Source organism: Papio anubis, chromosome 1 (assembly GCF_008728515.1).
Source record: "Papio anubis isolate 15944 chromosome 1, Panubis1.0, whole genome shotgun sequence".
NCBI classification, from domain to species: domain Eukaryota; kingdom Metazoa; phylum Chordata; class Mammalia; order Primates; family Cercopithecidae; genus Papio; species Papio anubis.
Window position 1 is genome coordinate 10,822,989 of NC_044976.1, and position 26,758 is coordinate 10,849,746.

A 26,758-nucleotide genomic window follows, 5' to 3' on the forward strand; every position below is an offset into this window, starting at 1 on the left:
CTCCCTGCCTAGGGTTCTATCTCGATTGCCACCCAAGTGCCTTCTCCTGGAAGCCCTCTCAGACTGCATGTCTCTAGCTTCCTCTGAAATGTCCAGGTTCTGGTTTCTTCTGCCTGGTCCTTCAGGCTCTCCTGCAGCCCCCTCCCCATCCCATGAACCTCATCCTCATTTATGACTCACCTTGAACACCACACCAGCCATGATCTCCTGACAGCAGGCCCTCAACCAGGTCCTTGCTCCAGGCCTGGGCTTCTGCTGCTCCCTCCCCAGGGCACCTTCCTGCTGCTTCCCTGCCCTCCTGCACCCCCTGCCTGGAGGTCCCCAGCCCGAGCACCTTTCTTGGGAAGTCTACATGCTTCCTTGGGCCACCCTGGGGTGGAGTGGCAGTGCTGTGGCCGGACACTGCTGGACTCATGCCGCCCTCCCTGGTGCAGGATGAAGCTCTGCCCACGGTCCTGGTCGGCATGTTCATCGAACAGCCCACGCCGTTCGTGTCCCTGTTCTTCCAGCGGCTCCTGCAGCTCCACTACCCCCGGAAACACATGCGACTTTTCATCCACAACCACGTGAGTAGCAGGCACTCTGAGGGGTCGTCATGTGGCTTAGGTCCAGGGCCCAGCTTCACAACATAGCCTGAGACCCCTGAGGGTCTCACTGAATCTTGCTTATCTGGGCCAAATGACAGTCACCAGTGGACTGTGTCCCCAAATCACTGAGTTGACTTTGGAGTCAGTCTGGGTGAGTTTGAATCCCAGTGCTGCTATTTTTATTGGCTGTGTGACCTTGGGCACATTACTCAACCTCTCTGTGCTTTAGTTTCTCATCTATAAAATAGGGATAATAGTCGGGCGTGGTGGCTCACGCCTGTAATCCCAGCACTTTGCGAGGCGGAGGTGAGTGCATCACCTGAGGTCGGGAGTTCGAGACTAGCCTGACCAACATGGTGAAACCCTGCCTCTACTAAAAATACAAAGTTAAGCTGATTGTGGTGGCACATGCCTGTAATCCCAGCTACTCACGAGGCTGAGGCAGGAGAATCGCTTGAACCTGCGAGGCAGAGGTTGCAGTGAGCTGAGATCACGCCATTGCACTCCAGCCTGGGCAACAAGAGCAAAACTCAGTCTCAAAAAAGTAGGGATAATAATTGTCCAATCACACAGAATTGCTGCAAGGGCTAAGCAAGTTGACGTGTGAAGTCCGTAAAAGGTGCCTGGCGCACAGGACACATATAGGTGCTTCTAACTGTTGTCATCTTCACTTCCATCGCTGTCCCTGTTAATCCTCCCTAATTGTACCTGGTGGCAGTCAAAATGGTTTTCTTTTTTTTTTTTTTTCTTGAGACAGAGTCTCGCTGTGTCACCCAGGCTGGAGTGCAGTGGTACGATCTTGGCTCACTGCAACCTCTGCCTCTTGGGTTCAAGCGATTCTCCTGCCTCAGCCTCCCAAGTGACTGGGACTACAGGCACGCGCCATCACAACTGGCTAATTTTTTTTTTTTTTTTTTTTTTGAGACAGAGCCTTGCTCTGTCGCCCAGGCTGGAGTACAATGGCGTGATCTCGATTCACTGCAACCTCTGCCTCCTGGGTTCAAGCCATTCTCCTGCCTCAGCCTCCCGAGTAGCTGGGATTACAGGCACCCGCCACCACACCTGGCTAATTTTTTGTATTTTAGTAGAGATGGGGTTTCACCATGTTGGCCAGGATGGTCTTGATCTCCTGACCTCATGATCCGCCCGCCTCGGCCTCCCAAAGTGCTGGGATTACAGGCTTGAGCCACCATGCCCAGCTGGACTGTTGTTTTTCCTTTTTTTTTTGAGATGGAGTCTCACTGTGTGGCCCAGGCTAGAGTGCAGTGGTGCTATCTTGGCTCACTGCAACCTCTGCCTCCCGGGTTCAAGCAGTTCTCTGCCTCAGCCTCCTGAGTAGCTGGGATTACAAGTGCCCGCCACCATGCCTGGCTAATTTTTGTATTTTTAGTAGAGATGGGGTTTCACTATCTTGGCCAGGCTAGTGAACTCCTGACCTTGTGATCCGCCCGTCTCCGGCCTCCCAAAGTGCTGGGATTACTGGCATGAGCCACTGCGCCGGACATGACTGTTGTTTTTCAAAGCAAAGTCGAGGATCACCTGACACATTTGGTAACAAAGTGGATTCCTGGGCCACACCTAGTAATCAGCAATGTCCCTGGATGTGGGATCCTAAGAGTGGTGGCGGGGCTCTATCCTGATGACAGAGGCCCTTAGAAGGCCTGGCCTGGTCAGGGGAGAATGGGCAAAGGATGGCCAGGGAAGGGCGTTCCTGGCACAGGGCTGGCATGGGCAAAGGAAAGCAGATGGCCGGGGTGCCAGAGATGAAGGGGCACAGCATGGCAGTGACAGCAGGTGCTGCAGTCCCTGGGTGGAAGCTGTGTCCTCCTCCTCACCCCCCCCAACCCCTTCCCCATCCTCACCCCCAGGAGCAGCACCACAAGGCTCAGGTGGAAGAGTTCCTGGCAGAGCATGGCAGCGAGTACCAGTCTGTGAAGCTAGTGGGCCCCGAGGTGCAGATGGCGAATGCGGACGCCAGGAACATGGGCGCGTGAGTTGTGGGCCACAGTACTCTCCACTGACAGTGGTGGGTCGGGGAGCTGTGGCTGTGGTAAGGAGCAGCAGGCTGAGTGACAGGAGTTCAGAAGGCTGTGTGTGCTCTAACAAGTTCCTGCCTCTCTCTGGGTCTTGGAGTTTCCATCTGTCAAATGGGAAAATAGCCTCTGTCCTGACAACCTCCGGGGCTCCTGAGCAGGGCTGAGCCATGTTATTTGGGTTCAGGAAGCAAATCAGAGAAAGAGGAAGGACTGGGGGCAGAAGTAGACAAAGGCTGACAATTAGGGAGGCAACCTCGAATGTTTTGCTTTATTATTAAAAAAAAAAAAAAAAGGCTGGGTGCAGTGGCTCATGCCTGTAATCCCTGCACTTTGAGAGGCCAAAGCTGAAGGATCGCTTGAGGCCAGGAGTTCGAGAACAGCTTGGGCAACATAGCAAGACCCTATCTCTTCAAAAATAAAAAAAATAGCCAAGCGTGGTGGCTTGGACCTGGGGTCCCAGCTACTCAAGAGGCTGAGGAGGGAGGACCTCTTGAGCCCGGGAAGTCGAGGTTGCAGTGAGCTATGGTTGCACCACAGTGCTCCAGCCTGGGAAACAGAGCGAGACCTTGTCTCATAAAGCAAAACAAAAACAAAGAAAGAAGCAATTTGTGTTGATTGTAGAAGAGTCAGACAGTCCAGATCAAAGGTTGGCAAGCTTCCTGCTAAGGACTAGATCATAAATCTTTGCAAATTGGCTCTGCCGGCTCTGTTACAACCACTCAGCTCTGACCTAGTAGCACAGAAGCAGTCACAAATAATACGTAAGTGAATGAGTGAGGCTGCATTCCAGCAAAATTTCATTTATGGACACTGAAATTTGACTTTCATGTCTTTTTTTTTTTTTTTTTTCTTCTGAGACTTGGTGCCACTCTTGTTATCCAGGCTGGAGTGCAGTGACAGGATCATAGTTTACTGTAGCTTCAAACCCCTGGGTTCAAGCGATCCTCCTACCTCAGCCCCCCAAGAAACTGGGACTACAGGCATGTGCCATCACATCCAGTTAATTTTTAAATTTTTATTTATTTATTTAGAGACAGAGTCTCACTCTGTCACTCAGGCTAAAGTGCAGTGGTGTGATCTCCGCTCACTGCAACCTCCCCGTCCCGGGTTCAAGCGATTCTCCTGCCTCAGCCTCCGGAGTAGATGGGATTACAGGTGCATGCCACCACACCTGGCTACTTTTTGTATTTTTAGTAGAGACAGGGTTTCACCATGTTGTCCAGGCCTATCTCGAGCTCCTGACCTTAAGTGATCCACTCGCCTCGGCCTCCCTAAGTGCTGAGATTACAGGTGTGAGCCACTGTGCCTAGCTAATTTATTTTTATTTTTTGTAGAGACAGGATCTTGCTATGTTGCCCAGGCTGGTCTCAAACTCCTGGCTTGAAGTTATCCTCCCGCCTCAGCCTCCCAGAGTGCTGGGATTACAGGCATGAGCCACTGCACCTGGTGATGACCTTCACATAATTTTTACATCTTCTTCTTTTGATTTTTTTTTCTTGAAACCACTTAAAAACATAAAACCAGCCAAGTGCAGTGGGTGACGCCTGTAATCCCAGCACTTTGGGAGGCCAAGGATTGCTTGAACTGGGGAAGTTGAGGCTGCACTGAGCTGTGATTGTGCCACTGCATTCCAGCTTGGGTGACACAGTGAGACCCCCATCTCTAAAAAAGGAAAAAAGGCCGGTGCAATGGCTCATGCCTGTAATCCCGGCACTCTGGGAGGCCAAGGCGGGCAGATCACCTGAGGTCAGAAGTTCGAGACCAGCCTGGCCAACATGGTAAAACCCTGTCTCTACTAAAAATACAAAAATTAGCTGGGCATGGTGGTGCACACCTCTAATCCCAGCTACCTGGGAGGTGGAGGCAGGAGAATCGCTTGAACCCGGGAGGTGGAGGTTCCAGTGAGCTGAGATTGCACCATTACATTCCAACCTGGGCAACAGAGTGAGACTCGTTCTCAAAAAAATAAAATAAAATAAGATAAAATAAAAATAAAAAAATAAAAAAAGGAAAAACATAAAGCTGTTCTTAGCCCATGAGCTGTATAAAACCAGGGAGGGCCAGAGTTTGACTCACAGACCCTCGTTTGCTGAGTCCTGCACCAGATAAACAAAAGTAACATAGATTTTTAAGGCTTTTGGTACAAGTTACCGAATTGCATTTCAGAAAGGCAGCCCCAGCTTACTCCCCACCCTGGGCCATGTAGGCACCTGTGGGCTGTGTTCTTCCCAGTACCGGGGTTTTCAGGGCACTTGATACCAGTTGCCAAGCTCTGGGCCTTGGGTGAGAGCCCCGAAGTCCAGGGGTTTGGGACTCAGAGTCGGGAGGGACCTTTGAGGCTGCCGGTGTGACCTCTCTAAAGCCCCTTGGCTGGTATGTGGTGAAGCCAGACTCTGATCACAGATGTGAGCAGCCACCAGTGCACCAGGATCAGGTGCACTGACCCTGCATCCTCCTTGCAGAGACCTGTGCCGGCAAGACCGCAGCTGCACCTACTACTTCAGCGTGGATGCTGACGTGGCCCTGACCGAGCCCAACAGTCTGCGGCTGCTGATCCAACAGAACAAGTGAGGCTGCTCCGTCTGCGCCCAGCACTGCTCAGGATTGGCCTGGTCCCTGGGTGGGAGCCCTCCTTGCCTTCCTCCTCCTCCTCCTCTTCCTACTCTTTTTCCTCCTTCTGCTCCTCTTTCTCCTCCTCCTCTTCCTCCTTGTCTTCTTCCTCCTCTTCCTTCTTTTTCCTCTTCCTCCTCCTCCTCTTCCTCCTCTTTTTCCTCCTGCTTCTCTTTCTCCTCCTTATCTTCCTCCTTGTCTTCCTCCTCCTCTTCCTTCTTTTCCTCTTCCTCCTCCTCCTCCTTGTCTTCCTCATCCTCTTTCTCCTCCTCTTCCTCCTCCTCCTTCTCTTCCTCCTCTTTTTCCTCCTTCTGCTCCTCTTTCTCCTCCTCATCTTCCTCCTTGTCTTCCTCCTCCTCTTCCTCCTTTTCCCTCTTCCTCCTCCTCCTCATCTTCCTCATCCTCTTTCTCCTCCTCCTCCTCCTCCTTGGCCTCACCCATTACCCGGAGCTGTGGATCCCCAGCCTGATACCCCAGGTTGTGATAGAGAAGGTGTCCTGCCCTGTCTGCTCCTGGCTGCCCCATGGAAGGGAGCAGGTACCGGAAGAGCCAAACCCCTGACACCCCAGCCAAGGCACTGTCTGTCCCAGTGAGGTGCTTGGGGACCCCTGCGTGCAGGTTGAGGGGCACCCTCCTCCCCCTTCCCTCCTCCCCCATCCCTGGTTAGTGCTGCCTCCCACTCCCACTGAGGTGCTCCCTTCCTCAGGAACGTCATCGCCCCGCTGATGACCCGGCATGGGAGGCTGTGGTCGAACTTCTGGGGGGCTCTCAGTGCAGATGGCTACTATGCCCGTTCCGAGGACTACGTGGACATTGTGCAGGGGCGGCGCATGTGAGTACCTGCAGGGTGGGGGTGGGTGAGGGACACCTTCATCTGGCTCCTGCCTGGGTTTGTGGGGATCCCTCCCCAATATTCCTGTCTTTGTTACCCTCAGATTCCTGTAGAATCTGAAGCAAGGAAGACTGCAGTTAGACACATAGAAGGACTTCCTGACAAATAGGCCCATGTGTCCAGGGTGGGGGAATCAAACCACCACAGTTGTGCCCTCCCAGCCTGTGCCTTCCCCTTCTCACGGCCCAGACTCCCCAGACCCCAGGCTGTGACTCCCAACCACCAGCCTGTGACTCCCTCCATTTTCCCCACCACCAGCCTCTGACCCCACCCTCTTTCTCTCTCTTCCGCAGTGGTGTCTGGAATGTGCCCTATATTTCAAACATCTACTTGATCAAAGGCAGTGCCCTACGGGGTGAGCTGCAGTCCCCAGATCTCTTCCACCACAGCAAGCTGGACCCTGACATGGCCTTCTGTGCCAATGTCCGGCAGCAGGTCAGCCAGCAGTGGGCGGCACAGGACGCCCTGTGGATGGGGCAGGCGGGAAGGTGGGCCTCCAGCTCTGACCCTCATGGCGGGCCGCCTTGTCACCATAGGCCTGGGAGCTCCTGAGATTCTAGCAGGGCATCTTGGAAGCCACTAGCGCCTGGTGGAGGAATGGGGGCCGTCTGGCACAATGGTCCTCAGGGGTCTGCAGGGACCTTTTAGCAGACCTGGTTTTTACACCATCTATTTTATTTACTTTTTTTTTTTTTTTTTTTTTGAGACGGAGTCTTGCTCTGTCTCCCAGGCTGGAGTGCAGCAGCGCAATCTCCACTCACCTGAGTTACTGGGACTACAGGCGCCCGCCACCATGCCTGGCTAATTTTTTGTATTTTTAGTAGAGACAGGGTTTCGCCATGTTGGCCAGGATGGTCTCGATCTCCTGACCTCGTGATTCACCCGCCTCAGCCTCCCAAAGTGCTGGGATGACAGGCGTGAGCCACCGCGCCCGGCTTATTTACATTTTTGACATAGCCCAAAGAAAACGAAACTTTCCACCTAAAAGTACTCCAAGTGATGTGCCCGAGAGACACCGCACCCTATCTCTGTGCCCCACTCCATATATTTTTGTGACTTTTTTTTTTTTAACCTGTAGCAAGATGAAGTTTTCCCCTGTGACCAACATTTCAGGATCAGAGCATGCTCCTTTTCTTTTGTGCATTTTTTCTTTCATTCTGTGTTCAGTCCTCTGGGAAGACTTCCCTGATTGCATTCTCAGTGTCAGGCCTGGGCTGGGCCTTGGGGACACAGGGGTGACTGCACCTGGTCTGTGATCTTGTGAACTTCAGTCCGGTGGGCAGAGGAGGCTGCACTGTTGCCCATCTGGGAGTGTGCAGGGCAGGCGTAGGGGCAGGGGAGGGGTGGGGGAGCGCCTCTTCCACTGGGCTTGCTTTCCCCAGGATGTGTTCATGTTCCTGACCAACCGGCACACCCTTGGCCACCTGCTCTCCCTGGACAGCTACCGCACCACCCACCTGCACAACGACCTCTGGGAGGTGTTCAGCAACCCCGAGGTGAGGCTGGGGTGGGCACCTGGGGGTTGGGAGCAGAAGGGGCCCAGTGATCCTGCAGTCTGAGGGGCTTCCCTCTCAGAGCCTTACAACAGCCAAGACCCCTGTGGGCCACCTGCCACCCTCCCTTCACCCCAGGAGGCTGTCGGGCAGGATTTGGGTAGGGAGAGGAGGGTGTCCAGAGAGCCAACACCATCTGTTAGAGGAGGGACCAGGACTCAGAGGCCTGGGTTTGTGGCCTAGCTCTGCCATCAACTGGGACTTAGTTGAGCCTCTCATCTTTGGGGACCTCAGTTATCTTAGCTCCAGAATGGGTATACTGTCCCAGACTGTCTTGCCCGTGAGGGTATTGTGATAATCAGAAGGGCAGACAGTTGTGACTGTTTCTAGACGTTGGGAGCTCGCAGCTGATGGGTGTAAGCACGTGCCTGCACACAGACATGTACACACGGGCACACACATGTACATACATGTGCAAACACCACCTCCTGTGGGCATACCTGTGCACCCAGACAACACACACACACCCAGTGGGCGCAGGTGAACACCTGCCTCCGCCAGGCATGTGCACCTTCACTCCCACTTTGAGGAGTCTGCTTGGAGCATCCCATGCAGTTGAGCCAATGGTGAGGACCCTAGCCTGCTTCCCACTCCCCACAGGACTGGAAGGAGAAGTACATCCACCAGAACTACACCAAGGCCCTGGCGGGGAAGCTGGTGGAGACGGTAAGGGCCATGGACACCCTCTTGGACCAGCCTTGCCTGCTGCAGGAGGCAGGGCACAGAAGGGAAACCGCTTGCCCCAGGGAGTGGGGGACAGCAGGATAGGAGTGGGAGGGGGCGGGATGGGAGGGGGGGGGGGTGGGATGGGAGTAGGGGACAGCAGGATGGGAGTAGGGGGTGGCGCTATGGGAGTGGGGGCAGTAGGATGGGAGTGGGGGGCGGTGGGATGGGAGTGGGGGGCGGTGGGATGGGAGTAGGGGGTGGTGGGATGGGAGTGGGGGGCGGTGGGATGGCCCCTCCACCTGTTGGCACTTCCCTGCTGGAGGCGGTGGGGGTCTGCAGGGCCTCTCTCCCTGGCCTAGGCAGGAAGGAGGAAAACATCCCAGATGTGATGGCCACTGTGGCCCATCGTGCCTGGACCAGTGCGGGGAGTGGCCACTTCTCTCTACTCACTAATGTCTGCTTCCCCCGAGCCTGGGGCCTCTGCCCCCTCCCTCCCTCCATACCCGTGTTTCTCTCCTGGCCTTGGCGCTGGTGACTCTGTGACCTCGGCTGCGAAAGTCTGTCTCTGGGCTCTGCCTCCTTCTCCCTTTAGGGACCCACTCAGTCTCTCCAGGATTGACAAGCCCCTGCTGCCTGGGGACACTCGGAGGGCTCCCTGGCTTGGGTGTGGGGCCCTGAAGAGGGAGGAGGATTCCGTGGTGCCCCTGTGGACCCCCTTGACTGAGTCCCTGCCCTCCCCAGCCCTGCCCGGATGTCTACTGGTTCCCCATCTTCACGGAGGCAGCCTGTGATGAACTGGTGGAGGAGATGGAACACTTTGGCCAGTGGTCTCTGGGTGACAACAAGGTGGGGACCCTGATGCCTGGGCTGGGGCCGCAGGGAGGCCGCCTCTCCATCAGTGCCACTCACTGTCCAGGGTCTCCATCAGTGCCACTCACTGTCCGAGAGCCACCCTCTCTGGGACTCTTGACATAGGGGTGCTGGCATGGGTATCTGCAGGCGGTTAGGAGTAGACGGACTGAGAAACCCGAGATGGAGTTTGGTTCCCAAGCTGCTATTGCCACTGTGTGGCTTTGAGTTGCCTTGACCGTAAGCTACTAGGTTTTCAGTTCCTGGTTTGCTATTGGAATGGCTTAGCTTGGTTCCCTAGACTTCCCCCAGGAGGAACTGGGGAGGAAAGGGCCAAAGTGGGATGAGGGGCATTAGGAAGGGCTCTCGGGTCCAAGTTCATCAGACAGCAGGAGCAGATGGCCTGGTGAGAGCGGGAGGCCCTGTGTTCTCTCCGTGAGAATCCCAATACCTGTTCCTGTTCTGGAAAGTTCAGGCACCATTTTTTTCTTTTTCTTTTTATATATATATATATTTTTTAAATAATAGAGACGGGGTCTGGCTATGTCACCCAGGCTGGTTGTGAACCAGGCACAATTTCATTTTATGTATTTACTTACTTACTTAATTTAGACACCTGTCACTCTGTCGCCCAGGCTGGAGTGCTGTTGCGCAATCTTGGCTCATGCAACTTCCACCTCCTGGGTTCAAGAGATTCTCATGCCTCAGCTTGCTGAGTAGCTCAGATTATAGACGTGTGCCACCATGCCCAGCTAATCTTGGTATTATTTATTTGTTTAGTTGTATGTGTTTGTGTGTGTGTAAATTTTTTTTTTTTTTTGAGACAGTGCCTTACTGTATCACCTAGGCTGGAGGGCAGTGGCGTGATGTCAGCTCACTGCAACCTTCCTTTCCCAAGTTCAAGCACTTTTCTTGCCTCAGCCTCCCCAGTAGCTGGGACTACAGGCATGTGCCACCATCCCTGGCTAATTTTTGGCTCTTTTTTTTTGAGATCGAGTCTCGCCAGGCCCTGTGGCTGGCGCAGTGGCTGATCTCGCTCACCGTAAGCCCGCCTGGTTCACGCTTATCCTGCCTCCCAAGTAGTTGAGACTACAGGCGCCATTCACTGCTGCTTTTTTATTTTAATGAGACTTTGGTTTCACCTATGTTAGCTTGCCAGGATAGTCTCTATCTCCTGGACCTCGATCCACCCGGCTGCCTCCCAAAGTGCTGGGATTACAGGCTTGCGCCACCGCGCCCGCCTAATTTTTGTATTCTTAATAGAGGCTGGGTTTCACCATGTTGGCCAGGCTGGTCTCGAACTCCTGGCCTCAAGTAATCTGCCTGCCTCAGCCTCCCAAAGTTCTGGGATTACAGGCATGAGCCACCATGTCTGCCCTAAGGTACCTTTTTTTTTTTTTTTTTTAATGATCCCAGAACATTTATTTCCATAGGATTTTGATAAAAGAGCACAATCTTGAATAAAAATACACCACTGTACTTAAAGGCAACATTACTTAGTAAACAAACTGCCCTCACCCCTTTCACAGAAGAGAAACTTCAGAAAGGGATTTTTCGTCTCCTGACAGTTTTACAACATTCGTATCTCCCGTGCACTTCAAGCCCCAACCCACCTCTCATTTTCCTTTTTCTTTTTTTTGAGATGGAGTCTTGCTCTGTCACCCAGGCTGGAGTGCAGTGGTACCATCTCGGCTCGCTGCAACCTCCGCCTCCCAGGTTCAAGTGATTCTTTTGCCTCAGCCTCCCGAGTAGCTGGGATTACAGGCACCTGCCACCATGCCCAGCTAATTTTTGTATTTTTAGTGCAGATGGGTTTCACCATGTTGGTCAGGCTGGTCTCGAACTCCTGACCTCATGTCGTGATCCACCCGCCTCAGCCTCCCAAAGAGGTGGGATTACAGGCGTGAGCCATCGCACCCGGCTCCCCACTTCCCATTTTCTAAGTTCTTTTTGTTTGTGTGTGAGGTGGAGCCTCACTCTGTCACCTAGGCTGGAGTACAGTGGTGTGATCTCAGCTCACTGCAACCACTGCCTCCTGAGTTCTGAGTTCAGGCGATTCTCTTGCTTCAGCTTCCCAAGTAGCTGGGATTACAGGTGCTGGCCACCATGCATAATTTTTTTTTTTTTTTTTTTGAGACGGAGTTTTGCTTGTTATCCAGGTGGGGTGTGATGGCACAATCTCAGCTCACTGCAACCTCCGCCTCCTGGGTTCAAGTGATTCTCCTGCCTCAGCCTCCTGACTAACTGGGTTTACAGGTATCCACCGCTACGCCTGGCTAATTTTTGTATTTTTAGTAGAGACAGGGGTTTCACCATGTTGGTGAGGCTTGTCTCAAACTCCTGACCTCAGGTGCTCCACCTACTTCAACCTCCCAAAATGCTGGGATTACAGGCGTGAGCCACCACGCCTGGCCTCATTTTCTAAGTTGTTTAACAGAAATGTGTGTTCCCAAGTTTAAGGCACCATTTTTAAAGGCATATGAGACCCTGGACCTGTGTGCCAACCTCTGACGTGGCAACTGGACTAACCTGAAGTTCTGGTTACCTTCCTAAACCACATGCTTTGGTTGCTGAGCTGATCTCCAGAAGCCAGGAACTGGACTAGCCCATGCATTCTGGGGCCTGGCTGATGCTTGTGCTCCAGTGACAGGGCCAGACATTGGACTCCAGCTGACTCTGGCCCTGGAACAAGTTTTCAGTGCTCTGTAACAAATGACCATGGCTCAGAATAACACCCATGTGTTATCTCCTGGTTTCTGTGGGTCAGGAATCTGGGCCCAGTTTAGCTGGGTCATTGAGGTGTCACCTGGGGTTGGAGTCTCATCTGAGGCCCAGGGTTCCATTCCAAACTCAGTTGGTTGTTGCAGAATTCATTCCCCTGCAGCTGTAGAACTTAACTTGCTTTTTCAAGGCCAGCAAGAGACAGAGTCTCTCTTCAAGATCCTCCTTTAGCCAGGTGCAGTGGTTCATGCCTGTAATCCCAGCACTTTGGGAGACTGAGGCAGGAGGATCGCTTGAGCCCAGGGGTTCAAGACCAGCCTGGGCAACATAGAGAGACCTCATCCCTACAAAGAATAAAATTAGTGGCCGGGCACGTGGCTCACACCTGTAATCCCAGCACTTTGGGAGGCTGAAGTGGGCAGATCACCTGAGGTCAGGAGTTCGAGACCAGCCTGGCCAACATGATGAAACCCCATCTCTACTAAAAAAAAAAAAAAAAAAAGGCCGGGTGTGGTGGCTCACGCCTGTAATCCCAGCACTTTGGGAGGCCGAGGCGGGTGGATCACAAGGTCAAGAGATCGAGACCATCCTGGCGAACACGGTGAAACCCTATCTCTACTAAAAATACAAAAAATTAGCCGGGTGTGGTGGCGGGCACCTGTAGTCCCAGCTACTCAGGAGGCTGAGGCAAGAGAATGGCATGAACCCAGGAGGAGGAGCTTTCAGTGAGCCAAGATCACGCCACTGCACCCCAGCCTGGATGACAGAGCCAGACTCTGTCTCAAAAAAAAAAAAAAAAAATTAGCGGGCATGGTGGTGCATGCCTGTAATCCCAGCTACTTGGGAGGCTGAGGCAGGAGAATCGCTTGAACTCAGGCGGTGGAGGTTGCAGTGAGCTGAGATGGCACCATTGCACTCCAGCCTGGGCAACAGAGTGAGACTCTGTCACACACACACAAAAATAAACATAATAAAAATAAAATTAGTTGGGCATGGTGGTGTGTGCCTGTAGTCCCAGCTACACGGGAGGGTGAGGTGGGAGGATCACTTAGGCCTGGAAGGTTGAGGCTGCAGTGAGCTGAAGTTGCGCTATTGCACTCTGACCTGTGCGACGGAGGGATACCCTATCTCAAAAAAAAAGTCTTCCTGCATCTGCGGGAAGGCCCCCCTGACCTACTCTCGTTTGATTAACTCAAATCAGTCTCCCATTTGATTAACTCAAAGTCAACTGATTAGGGGCCTTAATTGTATCTGCAAAGCCCATTCAGTTTTCTCATATAATATAACATGGTCCCGTCACATTCCTGGGTATAGGGGAAGGGAGTAGACAGAGCACCAGGGTGTGGGAGCCTGGGGGCCATCCTAGAATTCTGCCTAAACACTCGCCTCGGTCACCTCCAGGACAGCCGCATCCAGGGTGGCTACGAGAATGTGCCGACTATTGACATCCACATGAACCAGATCGGCTTTGAGCGGGAGTGGCACAAATTCCTGCTGGAGTACATTGCGCCCATGACGGAGAAGCTCTACCCCGGCTACTACACCAGGGTGGGCAAGCTGGGGCATAGCCAGGATGCGGGGACGGTTGGGTGGGGTGTCAGTGGAGTGGCTGGGACTGGTGGGGGTAGAGTGGGAGGTGGAGAAGCTGGAGGGGCTGAGGTGGAGTGGGGATATGGGGAGCGTGGGAGGGGCAAGGGTGGGGCATGAGGCAGAGGGACGGAGGGGTGGGGATGGGATTGGGAAGAGCAAGGGTGGGGTGGGAAGTGGTGGAGAAGTTGGGAGGGGTGGGGAGGAGTAGGGGGCCTGGGAGGGACAGGGGTGAGTGGATCTCAGCTCACTGCAAGCTCCGCCTCCCGGGTTTACGCCATTCTCCTGCCTCAGCCTCCCGAGTAGCTGGGACTACAGGCGCCCGCCACCTCGCCCGGCTACTTTTTTGTATTTTTTAGTAGAGATGGGGTTTCACCATGTTAGCCAGGATGGTCTCGATCTCCTGACCTCGTGATCCGCCCGTCTCGGCCTCCGAAAGTGCTGGGATTACAGGCTTGAGCCACCGCCCCGGGCTTTTTTTTTTTTTTTTTTGAGATGGAGTCTTACTCAGTCTCATGAGTAGCTGGGATTACAGGCGTGCGCTACCATGCCCAGCTAATTTTTATAGTTTTTTGTAGAGACAGGGTTTCACCTTGTTGGCCAGGCTGGTCTCGAACTCCTGACCTCAAGTAATCCGCCCACCTCTGCCTCCAAAAGTGCTGGGATTACAGGCATGAGCCACCATGCCCGACCGACCTCAGCCCTTTTGACTCTTTCTTCGTTGTCATTAACCCTGCCTCAGTGGCTCCTGTACCAGCCCACCAAAAAAGCACCCCCGCCCGCCGTAGCCGGCCAGCGTGCCCACTCCCTCCCTAGCCGCAAGCCTGTGCCCCACACTTGCGCCCTGCTTCATCCGAAGCAGCCTTCTTTGGATGTGAGGAAGAAGTGAGGAAAATAGTGAGGAAAACCCTGAACTCCCGTTACTGACAGCAGTCGTTCATCCCTTGAATGCTCACTGTGATTCCCCGTTACCTGGCTGGCCTTGGTTAATTCTCACAGTTCTTTCCAGTGCTGTCACTCATGTGTCTGTCCACTGCTGCCTTGGCTTTCTCCAGTCCTCACTCAGTTCCTTCCTTGGTCCCTGGTTTCTCCAGGTGCCTGGGTCCTGCCTCAGGGAATCCAGCCTGGATAGTTGCCAGAAAGGGTTGTGAGGATTGTATGCTCCCGTTTGGTTTTGTCTTTTCATTCCTTCCTTTCCTTCCTTTCTTTTTTTTTTTTCTTTTTTTTTTTTTGAGACGTTGTTTCGCACTTGTCACCCAGGCTGGATTGCAGTGGCACAATCTTGGCTCACTACAATCTCCACCTCCCTACAATCTCCGCCTCCCAGGTTCAAGCAATTCTCCTGCCTCAGCCTCCCAAGTAGCTGGCATTACAGATGCCCACCACCATGCCTGGCTAATTTTTTGTATTTTTAGTGGAGATGGGACAGGTGTGAGCCACCATGTCTGGCCTCCTTCCCTTTCATTTCTTATCTTCCCTTTTCCTCCCTCACTCTCTCCCTTCCTTTCTTCCTTCCTTCCCTTCCCTTCTCTTCCTTCACTCCCTCTTTCCCCTCTGTCCATACATTTTTGTTGAGAACCTTTTCTGTGCCAGGCAGTTGCAGGCACTGGAGCATACAGCCCCATGCAGACCTAGCCGCTGTACGCTGACCTGCAGCAGGCCAGACCAGGCCTCGTGTGTGCACCCTCCTCTCCTGGCCTTTGTGGCCTCCTTCACTAACACGACCTCTCTTGTCCCCCTGCCTTGGTACAGGCCCAGTTTGACCTGGCCTTTGTCGTCCGCTACAAGCCTGATGAGCAGCCTTCATTGATGCCGCACCATGATGCCTCCACTTTCACCATCAACATCGCCCTGAACCGAGTTGGGGTAGATTACGAGGTGAGCAGGAGCCAGCCGGGGTCAAGGGGCCAGCAGTGGGGACATTGAGGGCTGGCTGGGGACAGCCTTCAGGGTGGTTGAGGCAGAGGGGCCCTGGGGTATCAGTGCTGGGGAACCAGTGCCAGGGAACCAGAAAAAAAAGGGTAGGGGTCTATGGGAGGGCTTCCTGGAAGGGGTCACAATCTAGTAGGAGGAGGGGCCAGGCTCTTAAGCTACTATTTTAAGAGATTTTTGGGCTGGGCATGGTGGCTCATGCCTGTAATCCCAGCACTTCGGGACGTCAAGGCAGGCAGATCACTTGGGGCCAGGAGTTTGAGACCAACCTGGCCAACATGGCGAAACCCCATCTCTACTAAAAATACAAAAAATAGCTGCGCGTGGTAGCACACACCTGTAATCTTAGCTACCCAGAAGGCTAGAAGGCTGAGGCATAAAAATCTCTTGAACCCAAGAGGTGGAGGTTGCAGTGAGCCAAGATTGTGCCACTGCACTCCAGCCTGGGCAACAGGGCAAGACTCTGTCTCCAAAAAAATAAAAAGAGGTTTTTTGAACTTAGCCCTGGGCTGAGTGCTATGAAGAATGCCCATAAAAACAGCTATAATCTTTTTTTTTTTTTTTTTTTTGAGACAGGGTCTTACTCTGTCACCCAGGCTGGAGTGCAGTGGCATGATCACAGTTCACTGTAGCCTCAACCTCCTATACCCAAGCAATCCTCCCACCTCAGCCTCCCAAGTAGTTGGGACCACAGGCCTGTGCCACCATACCCAGCTAATTTTTTTTCTTGTTTGTAGAGATGGGGTTTCACTATGTTGCCCAAGCTGGAGCTATAATTTTTTGAGAGCTTAAAACAAACATATCAGGTATCCCTAATCCAAGGATTCTCAACCAGGAGCAATTGTGGCCTCCAAGGGACATTGGCAGTGGCTGGAGACATAGTTGGTTTTTACAACTGTGAGGGGCTACTGGCATCTAGTGGGTAGAAGTCAGAGATGCCCGGGACAGGCTTCCACAGCAAATTGTCTATAGCAGTGAGGTTGGGAAACTTGGTCCTCAGCTCTTATTTGTAATATCTCGTTTAATTCTCACAGCCCTGTTCTGTTTAACCCCCATGTTACAGAAGGGGAAACTGAAGCTCAGGTGGGTCACAGTTAGTAGAGAGTGGAGATGATGTTTGCCTGACTCCAAGGCTAGAGCCCTTGATCACTTACTCTTTGTTGTTGTTTTTTTTGAGACAGAGGCTCACTCTGTTGCCCAGGCTGGAGTGCAGTGGAGCGACCTCAGCTCACTGCCTCCTGGGTTCAAGGAATTCTGCCTCAGCCTTCCGAGTAGCTGGAATTACAGGCGTGTGCTGCTACGCCTAGCTGGTTTTTGTATTTTTAATAGAGACAGGGTTTCACCATGTTGGCCAGGCTGGTCTTGAACTCCTGACCTCAGGCGATCCACCCGCCTCGGCCTCCCAAAGTGCTGGGATTACAGGCGTGACCCACCACGCCCGGCCACTACTCTTTGTTTAGTGTCTTCCTTAGGTAGTGCTTGTGGCTGTCACTCCAGAAGGCATCCCAAGGCCGGCAGTGCTGAGGGCCACTTGGCCGTGACATACGGGAGAACAGACGGGCAGGGGGCAGTGGAGAAAGGGCACTGGTATTTTCTGTCTCCCAGGGCGGGGGCTGTCGGTTCCTGCGCTACAACTGTTCCATCCGAGCCCCGAGGAAGGGCTGGACCCTCATGCACCCTGGACGACTCACGCATTACCACGAGGGGCTCCCCACCACCAGGGGCACCCGCTACATCGCAGTCTCCTTCGTCGATCCCTAATTGACCAGGCCTGACCCTCTTGGACCTTTCTTCTTTGCTGACAACCACTGCCCAGCAGCCTCTGGGACCTCGGGGTCCCGGGGAACCCAGTCCAGCCTCCTGGCTCTTGACTTCCCATTGCTCTAGGAGCCACCAATCAGAGAGATTCAGAGAGATTCCTATAGGCCAGAGACGGAACACACCTCCATGGCTGGGGCTCTCCGTGGTGCTCTGGACCCAGCCCCTGGAGACACTGTTCACTTTTACTGCTTTGTAGTGACTCGTCCTCTCCAACCTATCTTCCTGAAAAACCAAGGCCCCCTTCCTCCACCTCTTCCGTGCGGTGAGACTTGAGCAGAACAGGGGCTTCTTCAAGTTGCCCAGAAAGACTCTGTGGGTGAGAAGCCACGGCCAGAGCTTCTCCCAGGCACAGCTGTTGCACCAGGGACTTCTGCTTCAAGTTTTGGGGTAAAGACGCCTAGATCAGACTCCAAGGGCCGCCCTGAGTTTGGGACTTCTGCCTCCGTGGCTGGTCATGAGAGCAAACTGTAGTCCCCTGGAGACAGCGACTCCAGAGAACCTCTTGGGAGACAGAAGAGGCATCTGTGCACAGCTCAATCTTCTACTTGCCTGTAGGGAGGGGAGTGACATGTCCACACACCGTACTGGGTCACCCTGTCCTGGATGCCTCCGAAGAGAGGGACAGACCGTCAGAAACTGGAGAGTTTCTATTAAAGGTCATTTAAACCACTGAAGAGAAGATGCTCAGGGCGAGTGGGTATGCGTGCATCTTGGTGTGAGTGTCTACAGGGAGAGGTTTTAAGAGCCCTCTTTTTTTTTTTTTCTTTTTTTCTTCTTGAGACGGAGTCTCGTTCTGTCTTCTAGGCTGGAGTGCAATGGTGCGATCCTGGCTTACTGCAACCCCCATCTCCCGGGTTCAAGTAATTCTCCTGCTTCAGCCTCTCAAGTAGCTGGGGTTACAGGCACCCATCACCACGCCCAGCTAATTTTTGTTTTTTTTAGTAGAGACAGGGTTTCACTAGGTTGGTCTGGCTGGTCTTGAACTCCTGACCTCAGGTGATCCACCCACCTTGGCCTCCCAAAGTGCTGGGATTACAGGTGTGAGCCACTGCGCCCAGCCAAGAGCCCTCTTTTTAGAGCCTTTAAGAAGGGTCGTGCTAGCTTCTCGGCCTCCCAAGTAGCTGGGATTATAGGTATGCCCCACCATGCCCGACACATTTTTGTAATTTTTGTAGAGACGGGGTTTCACGGTGTTGGCCAGGCTGGTCTCAAACTCCTGACCTCAAGTGATCATCCGCCTCGGCCTCCCAAAGTACTGGGATTACAGGTGTGAGCCACCCCACCCAGCCTGAAAGTCTTTTAAAAGCCAGGCACAGTGGCTCATGCCTGTAATCCTAGCATTTTGGGAGGCCAAGGCAGGCGGATTACCTAAGGTCAGGAGTTTGAGACCAGGCTGGCCAACGTGGTGAAATTCTGTCTCTACTAATAATACAAAAAAATTAGCTGGGTGCGGTGGCATGCACCTGTAATCCCAGCTACTCGGGAGGCTGAGGCAGGAGAATCGCTTGAACTTAGGTGGCAGAGGTTGCAATGAACCGAGATCGGGCCACTGCACTCCAGTCTGGGCGACAGAGCAAGACTCCGTCTCAATTAAAAAAAAAAAAAAATTGAGTCTTTTCATTTTCAAATTTGACTCATCATAAATTCAAACAGCACAAATCTTAATCTTTCTCTCATCCTTTCCCCGCAGCTGCTCAGTTCCTCTCTCTGAAAGCCACCATGTCTAATCTGTTTTTTGAAGGTTCTTGAGCTGGTTTGTGCCAACACAAGCCTGTGTGTGTATTTGTGTATATTAGGGTTGTTTTTGTTTTTGTTTTTGAGATGGAGTCTTGCCCTGTCGCCTAGGCTGGAGTGCAATGTCGCAATCTTGGCTCACTGCAACCTCTGCTGCCCGGGTTCAAGCGATTCTCCTGCCTCAGCCTCATGACTAGCTGGGATTACGGGCACCCGCCACCACACCCAGCTAGTTTTTGTCCTTTTAGTAGAGACAGGGTTTCACCATGTTGGCCAGGGTGGTCTCGAACTCCTGACCGCAGATGATCCACCTGCCTCAGCCTTCCAAAGTGCTAGGATTACAGGCGTGAGCCACTGTGCCCGGCCTAGGGTTGTTTTTAACTGTTAACTTTTTTCTGATTACAAATGCATCTTCATCATGAAAAAGTCAAACAAAATAGGTAACATGGGGGGCCGGATGCTGTGGCTCACGCCTGTAATCCCAGTACTTTGGGAGGCAGAGGTGGGTGGCTCACTTGAGGTCAAGAGTTCGAGAGCAGCCTGGCCAACATGGCAAACCCCCATCTCTACAAAAAATACAAAAATTAGCCAGGTGTGGTGGCAGGTGCCTGTAATCCCAGCTACTTGGGAGGCTGAGCTGGGATAATGACTTGAACCTGGGAGGTGGAGGTTGCAGTGAGCCAAGATTGCACCACAACACTCCAACCTGGGGGACAGAACAAGAACCTGTCACCAAAAAAAAAAAAAGTTATATGGACCGGGTGCAGTGGGAGGCCGAGGTGGGAGGATCACTTGAGGCCAGGAATTCTCAACCAGCATGGCCAACATGGCAAAACCCCATCTCTACTAAAAATACAAAAATAAGGTGGGCTTTGTGGCACATGCCTGTAATCCCAACTACTCAGGAGAATCGCTTGAACCTGGGAGGCAGAGGTTGTAGTGTAGTGAGCTGAGATCGCGCCACTGCACTCCAGCCTGGGTGACAGAGCAAGACTCTTGTCTAAAAAAAAAAAAAAAAAAAAAAAAACAAGGTAAGGTAAGAAAGAAAGGTCTCCTGGAGTTGTACATGAATACATCAATGTGCTCTGCACCCATTCCCAATAACACTTAGCACTGCTAGGAGAGTTTTGTGAGCCAGAGGGTCGAAACAAGAATTCAGCCATCTCAATGAGAAACACATGGTGATGGGTTGAAACATATCTACAAACTGCGAGATTTCCTCTACTTGCCGGGCAAGTTTGCAGATGTGTTTCAGAGAGAGCCTAGCTGCTGGGCAGAGTACAAGACTAAATGCCTGGGAATGGATTCAGAGGCTCCTACAGCAGTCCAGGCAAGTGACCAGAGCCTAGACCAATGCTTGCAGGGAAGTTAAGGGAAGAGGAGGGAGTGGGCAGGAGAGATGTTTAGGAGAGAGAATACCCAGGCTTCCACCTGACTTGGGCAAGATTATGTTAAGGAAAAGGAAGGCTGGGCATGGTGGCTCACGCCTGTAGTCCCATTACTTTGGGAGGCCGAGGCGGGTGGATCACCTGAGGTCAGGAGTGAGACCAGCCTGGCCAACATGGTGAAACCCCATCTCTACTAAAAATACAAAAATTAGCCAGGCATGGTGGTGCACACCTGTAATCCCAGCTAGTGGGGAGACTGAGGCGGGAGAATTGCCTGAGGTGGAGGTTGCGGTGAGCCAGGATGGTGCCACTGTGCTCCAGTCTGGGCAACAGAGCGAGAGCGTCTCAAAAAAAAAAAAAAAAAAAAAAGGAAATGGAATTTATAGTTCCTGCCCTCAGAATGGAAGTGGAATTTAGAGTTCCTCCCTTAGGGAGTCCAGAGATTGTGGAGTAGGAAACAATCCGACCCAGTACAAGGCAGCTAGCAACTGAGGCCCCAAGACGTGCCACATCCCAGACAGGGCCCTGTCTGCATCCTGAGGCCAAGTCTGCGTGTGGCCCCACACACAGACCCGCGGGGCACTAGGCTACTCAGAGGGCAGTGTGGACAGGACAGCTCCCTTTGGCCATCCTCACAGGAGACTGATAAACCATTCAGTTTGATATCAGAGTACTGATTCGCCTCTTGAGGTTATTTGTGGCAATAAATTGAAGTTGTTCTACCGTGGTGATACAGCAGCACCATCCCATAGAATTACAATTTGAGCCACAAATGCAAGCTACTTATGTAATTTTTGAAGGGGTGGCCTGCCCCTCCACACCTGTGGGCGTTTCTCGTTAGGTGGAACAAGAGACTTGAGAAAAGAAATGAGACACAGAGACAAAGTATAGAGAAAGAAGAAGTGGGCCCAGGTGACCGGCGCTCAGCATACAGAGGACCCACGCCGGCACCGGTCTCTGAGTTCCCTTAGTATTTATTGATAATTATCTTTACCATCTTAAAGAAAAGGAAGTGGCAGGATAATAGGATCATTATAGGGAGAAAGTCAGCACTAAGACATATGAATAAAGTTCTCTGTGACATGAATAAGTTTAAGGAAAAGTGCCGTGCCTTGATATGCATATGCAAACATCTCCATAAACCTTTTTAGTGCATAAAGAGCAGCATTGCGCTAGCAAGTCCCGCCTTTCGCCCTAAGGCGATTTTCTCCTTTCTCAGTAAAGAGAACATACAATCGGGTTTTATACCGAGACGTTCCATTGCCCAGGGACGGGCAGGAGACAGATGCTTTTCTCTCTGCCAACAACCGCCAAGAGGCCTTCTTTCCTCTTGTCCTAGTCCTCCTCAGCACAGACCCTTCACGGGTGTCAGGCTTGGGGACGATCAGGTCTTTCCCATGCCACGAGGCCATATTTCAGACTATCACATGGGGAGAAACCTTGGACAATACCTAGCTTTCCTAGGCAGAGGTCCCTGCGACCTTTGGCAGTGTGCGTATCCCTGGGTACTTGAGATTAAGAGAATGGTGATGACTTTTAACGAGCAAGCTGCCTTCAGGCATTTGTTTAACAAAGCACACCCTGCACAGCCCAAAATCCTTTAAACCTTGAGTCACCATAGCACATGTCTCTTGCAAGGACAAGGCTGGGGGTAGGGTCACAATCAGATTAACAGCATCTCAAATACAGAACAAAATGGAATCTCTTATGTCTACTTCTTTCTATATAGACACAGTAACAGGCTGATCTCTCTTTTCCCCACAATTTTACATTTTCTAGTAGCCACATTTTTAAAAGTAAAAAGAAACAGGTGCAATTAATCTTAGTAATGTATTTAACCCAAATGATCCAAAATATTATCACTTCAACATGTAATCAGCATATAAATATTAACGAGCTAATAGCCCTGCACTGTGGCAGGTACCTGTAACCCAGCATTTTGGGAAGCTGAGGCAGGAGATTGCTTGACTCCAGGAGTCCAGGAGTCCAGGAGACCAGCCTGGGTAACAAAGTGAAATGCTTACCCATGTCTACCAAAAATAAATATTAGGCATGGCTGCAGCATCTGTGCTCCCAACTACTCAGGAGGCTGAGTGAGGTGGGAGGATTACTTGAGCCCAGGAGTTCGAGGTTGCAGTGAGCCGTGATTGCACCACTGCACTACAGCCTGAGTGACAGAGTGAGACTCTGGCTCAAAAATATACATTTTTTCTTTTTTTGAGACGGAGTCTCTGTTGCCCAGGCTGGAGTGCAGTGGCACGATCTCGGCTCACTGCAACCTCTGCCCCCGTGTTCAAGCCATTCTCCTGCTTCTTCCTCCCAAGTGCACCATCACACCTGGCTAATTTTTGTATTTTTAGTACAGACGGGGTTTCACCGTGTTGGCCAGGCTGGTCTTGAACTCCCGATCTCAAGCGATCCACCCGCCTCGCCCTCCCAAAATTCTGGAATTACAGGCATGAGCCACCCACCGCGTGCAGTCGGTATTTTTTTTCCTAAAAAGTGAGATAGTTTAACAGTCTTTTTTGTCCTAAGTCTTATAGTGCATCTCTGTTTGCACTGGCTCAGGACTTGAGAGCCACATGTGGCTAGTGGCTACTGTTCTGGCGCGCTCAGGCTTGGAGCCTTCCCTGCGGAGGCCAAGTCCTGCAGGGGACCTGTTTGCTGCGGTTTCCTAGTGTCTGGCACATCACTGGGGCCCAGTGATCTGGGTAACCATGTGAGCTTGGGTACCCTCCCCTCTCCGTCTCTTGGGACTGCTGTGGAGATTAAACACAGCGGCGGATGTTAGAGACGCAGTTCAGTCACTAGCATTGATTCGCCCTTGTTGCTGCTGTTCTTTGCTCAAAGGCGACTGAAGGGCAGGCAGCACGTCCAGGCTCGCTTCTGTCTGCCCGATGAGTCACTTCACCCTAGGCCTGGCCCTCCAGAGAGCACTCCTCTGATTACAGAATGCAAATCTGGATTCCAGAGCTGGCAGAGGCCCCAGGGTCAGGCTCTAGGACAACCGGCGAAAGAGCGGGAACCTCTACTCCATGCCCTTGGTTTTTCAAAGCCCCTTGACAGCTTGAGGCTCCGCCCCGCTCTGCCCCGCCCCCCAGCTCCCGCCGACGCCCACCGGAACTACAGCCCCCACGATGCAGCGGGAGTCCGAGCCTCTGCGTCATCGGCTTGGGACGCGCAGGCCGAGGCGTCGCGCGCTGAGGCGCCGCTCGAAGTGTCCAGTCGCGGGGCCGCAAAGGCGTAAGGAGTAGGCGGGGCGAGCCAGCTGGGCTCAGGGTCCACCAGCTCACCCGGGTCGAGGGGCAATCCTGAGGCGACTGGTGACGCGCGCGTCCCTTTCCCTCCTCCCAGCTCCCCCCGCGGTGGCGCTTGCTGGTGACGTAGTGAGTGTGATGGCCACCGCGAGGCCGGGAAGGTGAAGGTGAGAGGGCCAGCAAGCCGGGGTGGCGGGGACTGGCCCGGCCCGGCCGGGCAAGTCCTGAGCAGCTCGGCGTAGGCGGACGGGATTCTGGGGCCACGGGGGTCTGAGATGCAGTCAAGCGGGGATCCCCACTCTCAGGCCTCGTCGCAGGCCCCGAGAGGAGGGGGCGGGCCACGGGACCTGGGACTGGGAGGTGGGCTGTCCTGTAGCTTCTCATTGTCCCCGCCTTTCCACCCTTCACGGCAACGTTCTACCCCTGCCGCTTTTCTGTTTTTCATCCAGTCTTCATTTTGCCAGCATTTACTCAGCACCTGATAGGTGTCCACGTTCACCGCGGGAGCGCCCTGCCCTCCCCACTTTGGACACTTACTACCCTCTCGTTCAACCCTGTTTACTTGTATGACTTCTCACCGGACTCTAAGGCCCTGGAGGGCAGGACTATTTCTTATCCATTCCTAACGTGGCGCCTGACACACATACAGAAGGCACACAGAAAATGTTGAATAAATAGCTGTTTAGACGCACGAAGGCAGAACTGCCCGTTACCCCCTCTCGTACTCCTTCATTGCCCTCTTTCTTTAAATTCTCAATCATCTCTCTCTCTTATACCCAGAAAAAGGCTCTGGTTATCCGCCTCTGGTGTCCCAAGGTTTAGGGCTTGGGGGAGGAAGGCAGCTCAATGTAGTTAAACAAGGAAGGAGGCCGGTCGCAGTGGATCACACCTGTAATCCCAGCACTTTGGAAGGCGGAGGCGGGTGGATCACCTGCGGTCAGGAGTTCGAGACCAGCCTGGTCAACATGGTGAAACCCCGTCTGTACCAAAAACAAAAATTAGCCAGGCTTGCTGGCACACGCCTGTAATCCCAGCTACTCAGGAGGCTGAGGCAGGAGAATCGCTTGAACCCGGGAAGCGGAGGTTGAGCTGAGATCGCACCACTGCACTCCAGGAGCTTTGGAGTCAAAGGGAGCTAATATTTCAAATCCCAGCTTAGACAATCGACTAACAGTCTATAAATCTTCAAGTATTCCAGCCTTCTGTTTGCCCCATAGAATTGAGAATTAAGTGAGATACTTTACAGTAGCTGAACACATTGGCTTTCAGTCAGTTCTTCTGTTGCCCAGTAGTCAGCTGTTCCACAATCCTCAAGCCCAATTTTTTTCCTGGTTTTGCTCTGTCCTCCTCTCCCCTCTCTAGATGTACCTTTCCTAGGGCTCCTGCAGGGAGCCTCAAACCCGCACATGGCAGACCACATGTTTGTGCATAGCCAGGATTGGTCCCACACCTCTGTGTTTTTTTCCCCAGGGCACTTCCTCACATGCCAGTGCAACTCCACAATACCTCAATGAGTAAGCTTCCCTCAGGGATGAGTTTGTTTGGCTTGAAACCTGATTAGACATGTTTTGTACACCAGTGTTTTTTTGGGGGGGGAGGACACCTGATCTATCTCCCTTTTCTTTTCTAATAAGTCAGGACTGGTGGAGTCAACACAGTGAATCAATAACCAACCTTAACCTGAGACAAGACAGAAGAGAACTCAGAATCTTTTTGTCTTTTGGACTCCAGCCATGTCCATGATGCCTACCTTGTGAAGATCTCTCACCATCCAAAAAAGTGAGTAGTAGCTGTGACTTCTGGCACCCTGGATTTGAGTTGAGTGGACAGGGGCATGCTCTCCTGGACCTCTGGTGGCAAGTCTCTTGGATGGCATCCTCTTTGTATAGAGCCACAGCTTTCTAACTTCTGTTGAAAAACTGCTGTATCTCTTTTCTACTTCCGTGAAGGATTTCGCTGGTTGCTTAGAGAGCCTGTTTAAAAGTTGACAGTTCAGGAAGTGGCTGGGATCTCTTGGGCTCCCCGAAGAATTAGTCTGTGTCTCCCTCATTTGGTCTTCTCCGCAGTGCTGGCTCTTCCCCGTCTCTGTCCAGCACAGATTGGCTCCTTGTCACTGCTCTTCTAAGATTCTGCTCTGTCCCCTTTACCCTGTATCCTCTTTTGTTTCGATTTCTCAGCTTCTCCTCTTTTCCAGTTGTGCCAGCAGACGATCCGTGGATCCATTTTATTTTCCCTGCTAGGAGTTGCTGTACATAACACTGGGTAAGGAGGTGGTGTGGATTCAGGGACTGTGCTTGGGATCCAAACACACCTTGCAGTGAATTTTGCTACTGTTGTCTCTACTCCCAAGATACCTAATACTCCGTGACTGATAGCCTAGGTTGAGGCAAAACTTTGGACCACCTTGGAGGGCTAATAGCAGTTTCCATTTAGAACTAGGTTCATTTCTGGTCTTAGGTTAATATTTGTCAATACTGTGCCCCTGGCACACTTTTTGGGGGTAGGGGTGAGAGAGTACCAGAAAGAATGGGCCTTTCCCTAAAGCGTTATCCTCGGGTTTTTTTATTTTATTTTATTTTTTATTTTTATTTTTTATTTATTTTATTTTATTTTTGAGATGGAGTCTTGCTCTGTCGCCCAGGCTGCAGTGCAGTGGCACAATCTCGGCTCACTGCAAGCTCCACCTCCCGGGTTCATGCCATTCTCCTGCCTCAGCCTCCCGAGTAGCTGGGACTATAGGCGCCCACCACCACGCCCGGCTAATTTTTTGTATTTTTAGTGGAAACAGGGTTTCACTGTGTTAGCCAGGATGGTCTCGATCTCCTGACCTCGTGATCCACCCACCTCGGCCTCCCAAAGTTCTGGGATTATAGGCGTGAGCTACCGCACCTGGCCCGGGATTTTAAAAACTATTACACAGAAGGGTTTTTTAATTGAATATATTTGTGAAATGCTGAATTCAATACAGTTAAACTAGTGTCTTTACAACAAGCCTTCCTTCACAAACTCTTTGCTGTGCTGGTGTGCTCCACTGAGGGGAATAGTAGCATATGGTGTTTTACAAACTGATTCTACTATTGAACCTTCTTTAGGTGGAATATTGGGTGCAAGTAGAGTTCTGTGGA

At 52.3% G+C, this 26,758-nt stretch overlaps 2 protein-coding genes across 7 annotated transcripts in view; both read left to right on the top strand.

Annotated features, from left to right (window-relative positions):
• Positions 1-17,924, top strand: part of PLOD1 (procollagen-lysine,2-oxoglutarate 5-dioxygenase 1) — a 41,354-nt gene extending 23,430 nt beyond the window's left edge. The window contains exons 9-19 of the mRNA XM_021936033.2: positions 435-566; positions 2,456-2,577; positions 5,086-5,190; positions 5,940-6,065; positions 6,419-6,560; positions 7,508-7,621; positions 8,279-8,344; positions 9,086-9,190; positions 13,316-13,462; positions 15,254-15,379; positions 17,039-17,924. Of these exons, the coding sequence (XP_021791725.2) occupies positions 435-566; positions 2,456-2,577; positions 5,086-5,190; positions 5,940-6,065; positions 6,419-6,560; positions 7,508-7,621; positions 8,279-8,344; positions 9,086-9,190; positions 13,316-13,462; positions 15,254-15,379; positions 17,039-17,194 (1,341 nt within the window). The 3' untranslated portion in view covers positions 17,195-17,924. The remainder of the gene's footprint in view (positions 1-434; positions 567-2,455; positions 2,578-5,085; positions 5,191-5,939; positions 6,066-6,418; positions 6,561-7,507; positions 7,622-8,278; positions 8,345-9,085; positions 9,191-13,315; positions 13,463-15,253; positions 15,380-17,038) is intronic.
• A 5,588-nt stretch (positions 17,925-23,512) lies between these two features.
• MFN2 (mitofusin 2) overlaps positions 23,513-26,758 on the top strand; it is a 30,833-nt gene continuing 27,587 nt past the window's right edge. The window contains exons 1-3 of one of the 6 annotated variants that reach the window (XM_009194805.4): positions 23,548-23,800; positions 25,268-25,412; positions 25,828-25,895. The gene's annotated coding sequence lies outside the window, so the exon portion shown is untranslated. Of the gene's footprint in view, positions 23,801-25,103; positions 25,148-25,267; positions 25,413-25,827; positions 25,896-26,758 lie in introns of all 6 variants that reach the window. The other 5 variants (XM_021936049.2, XM_021936045.2, XM_021936043.2 and 2 more) reach the window with 5 other exon arrangements.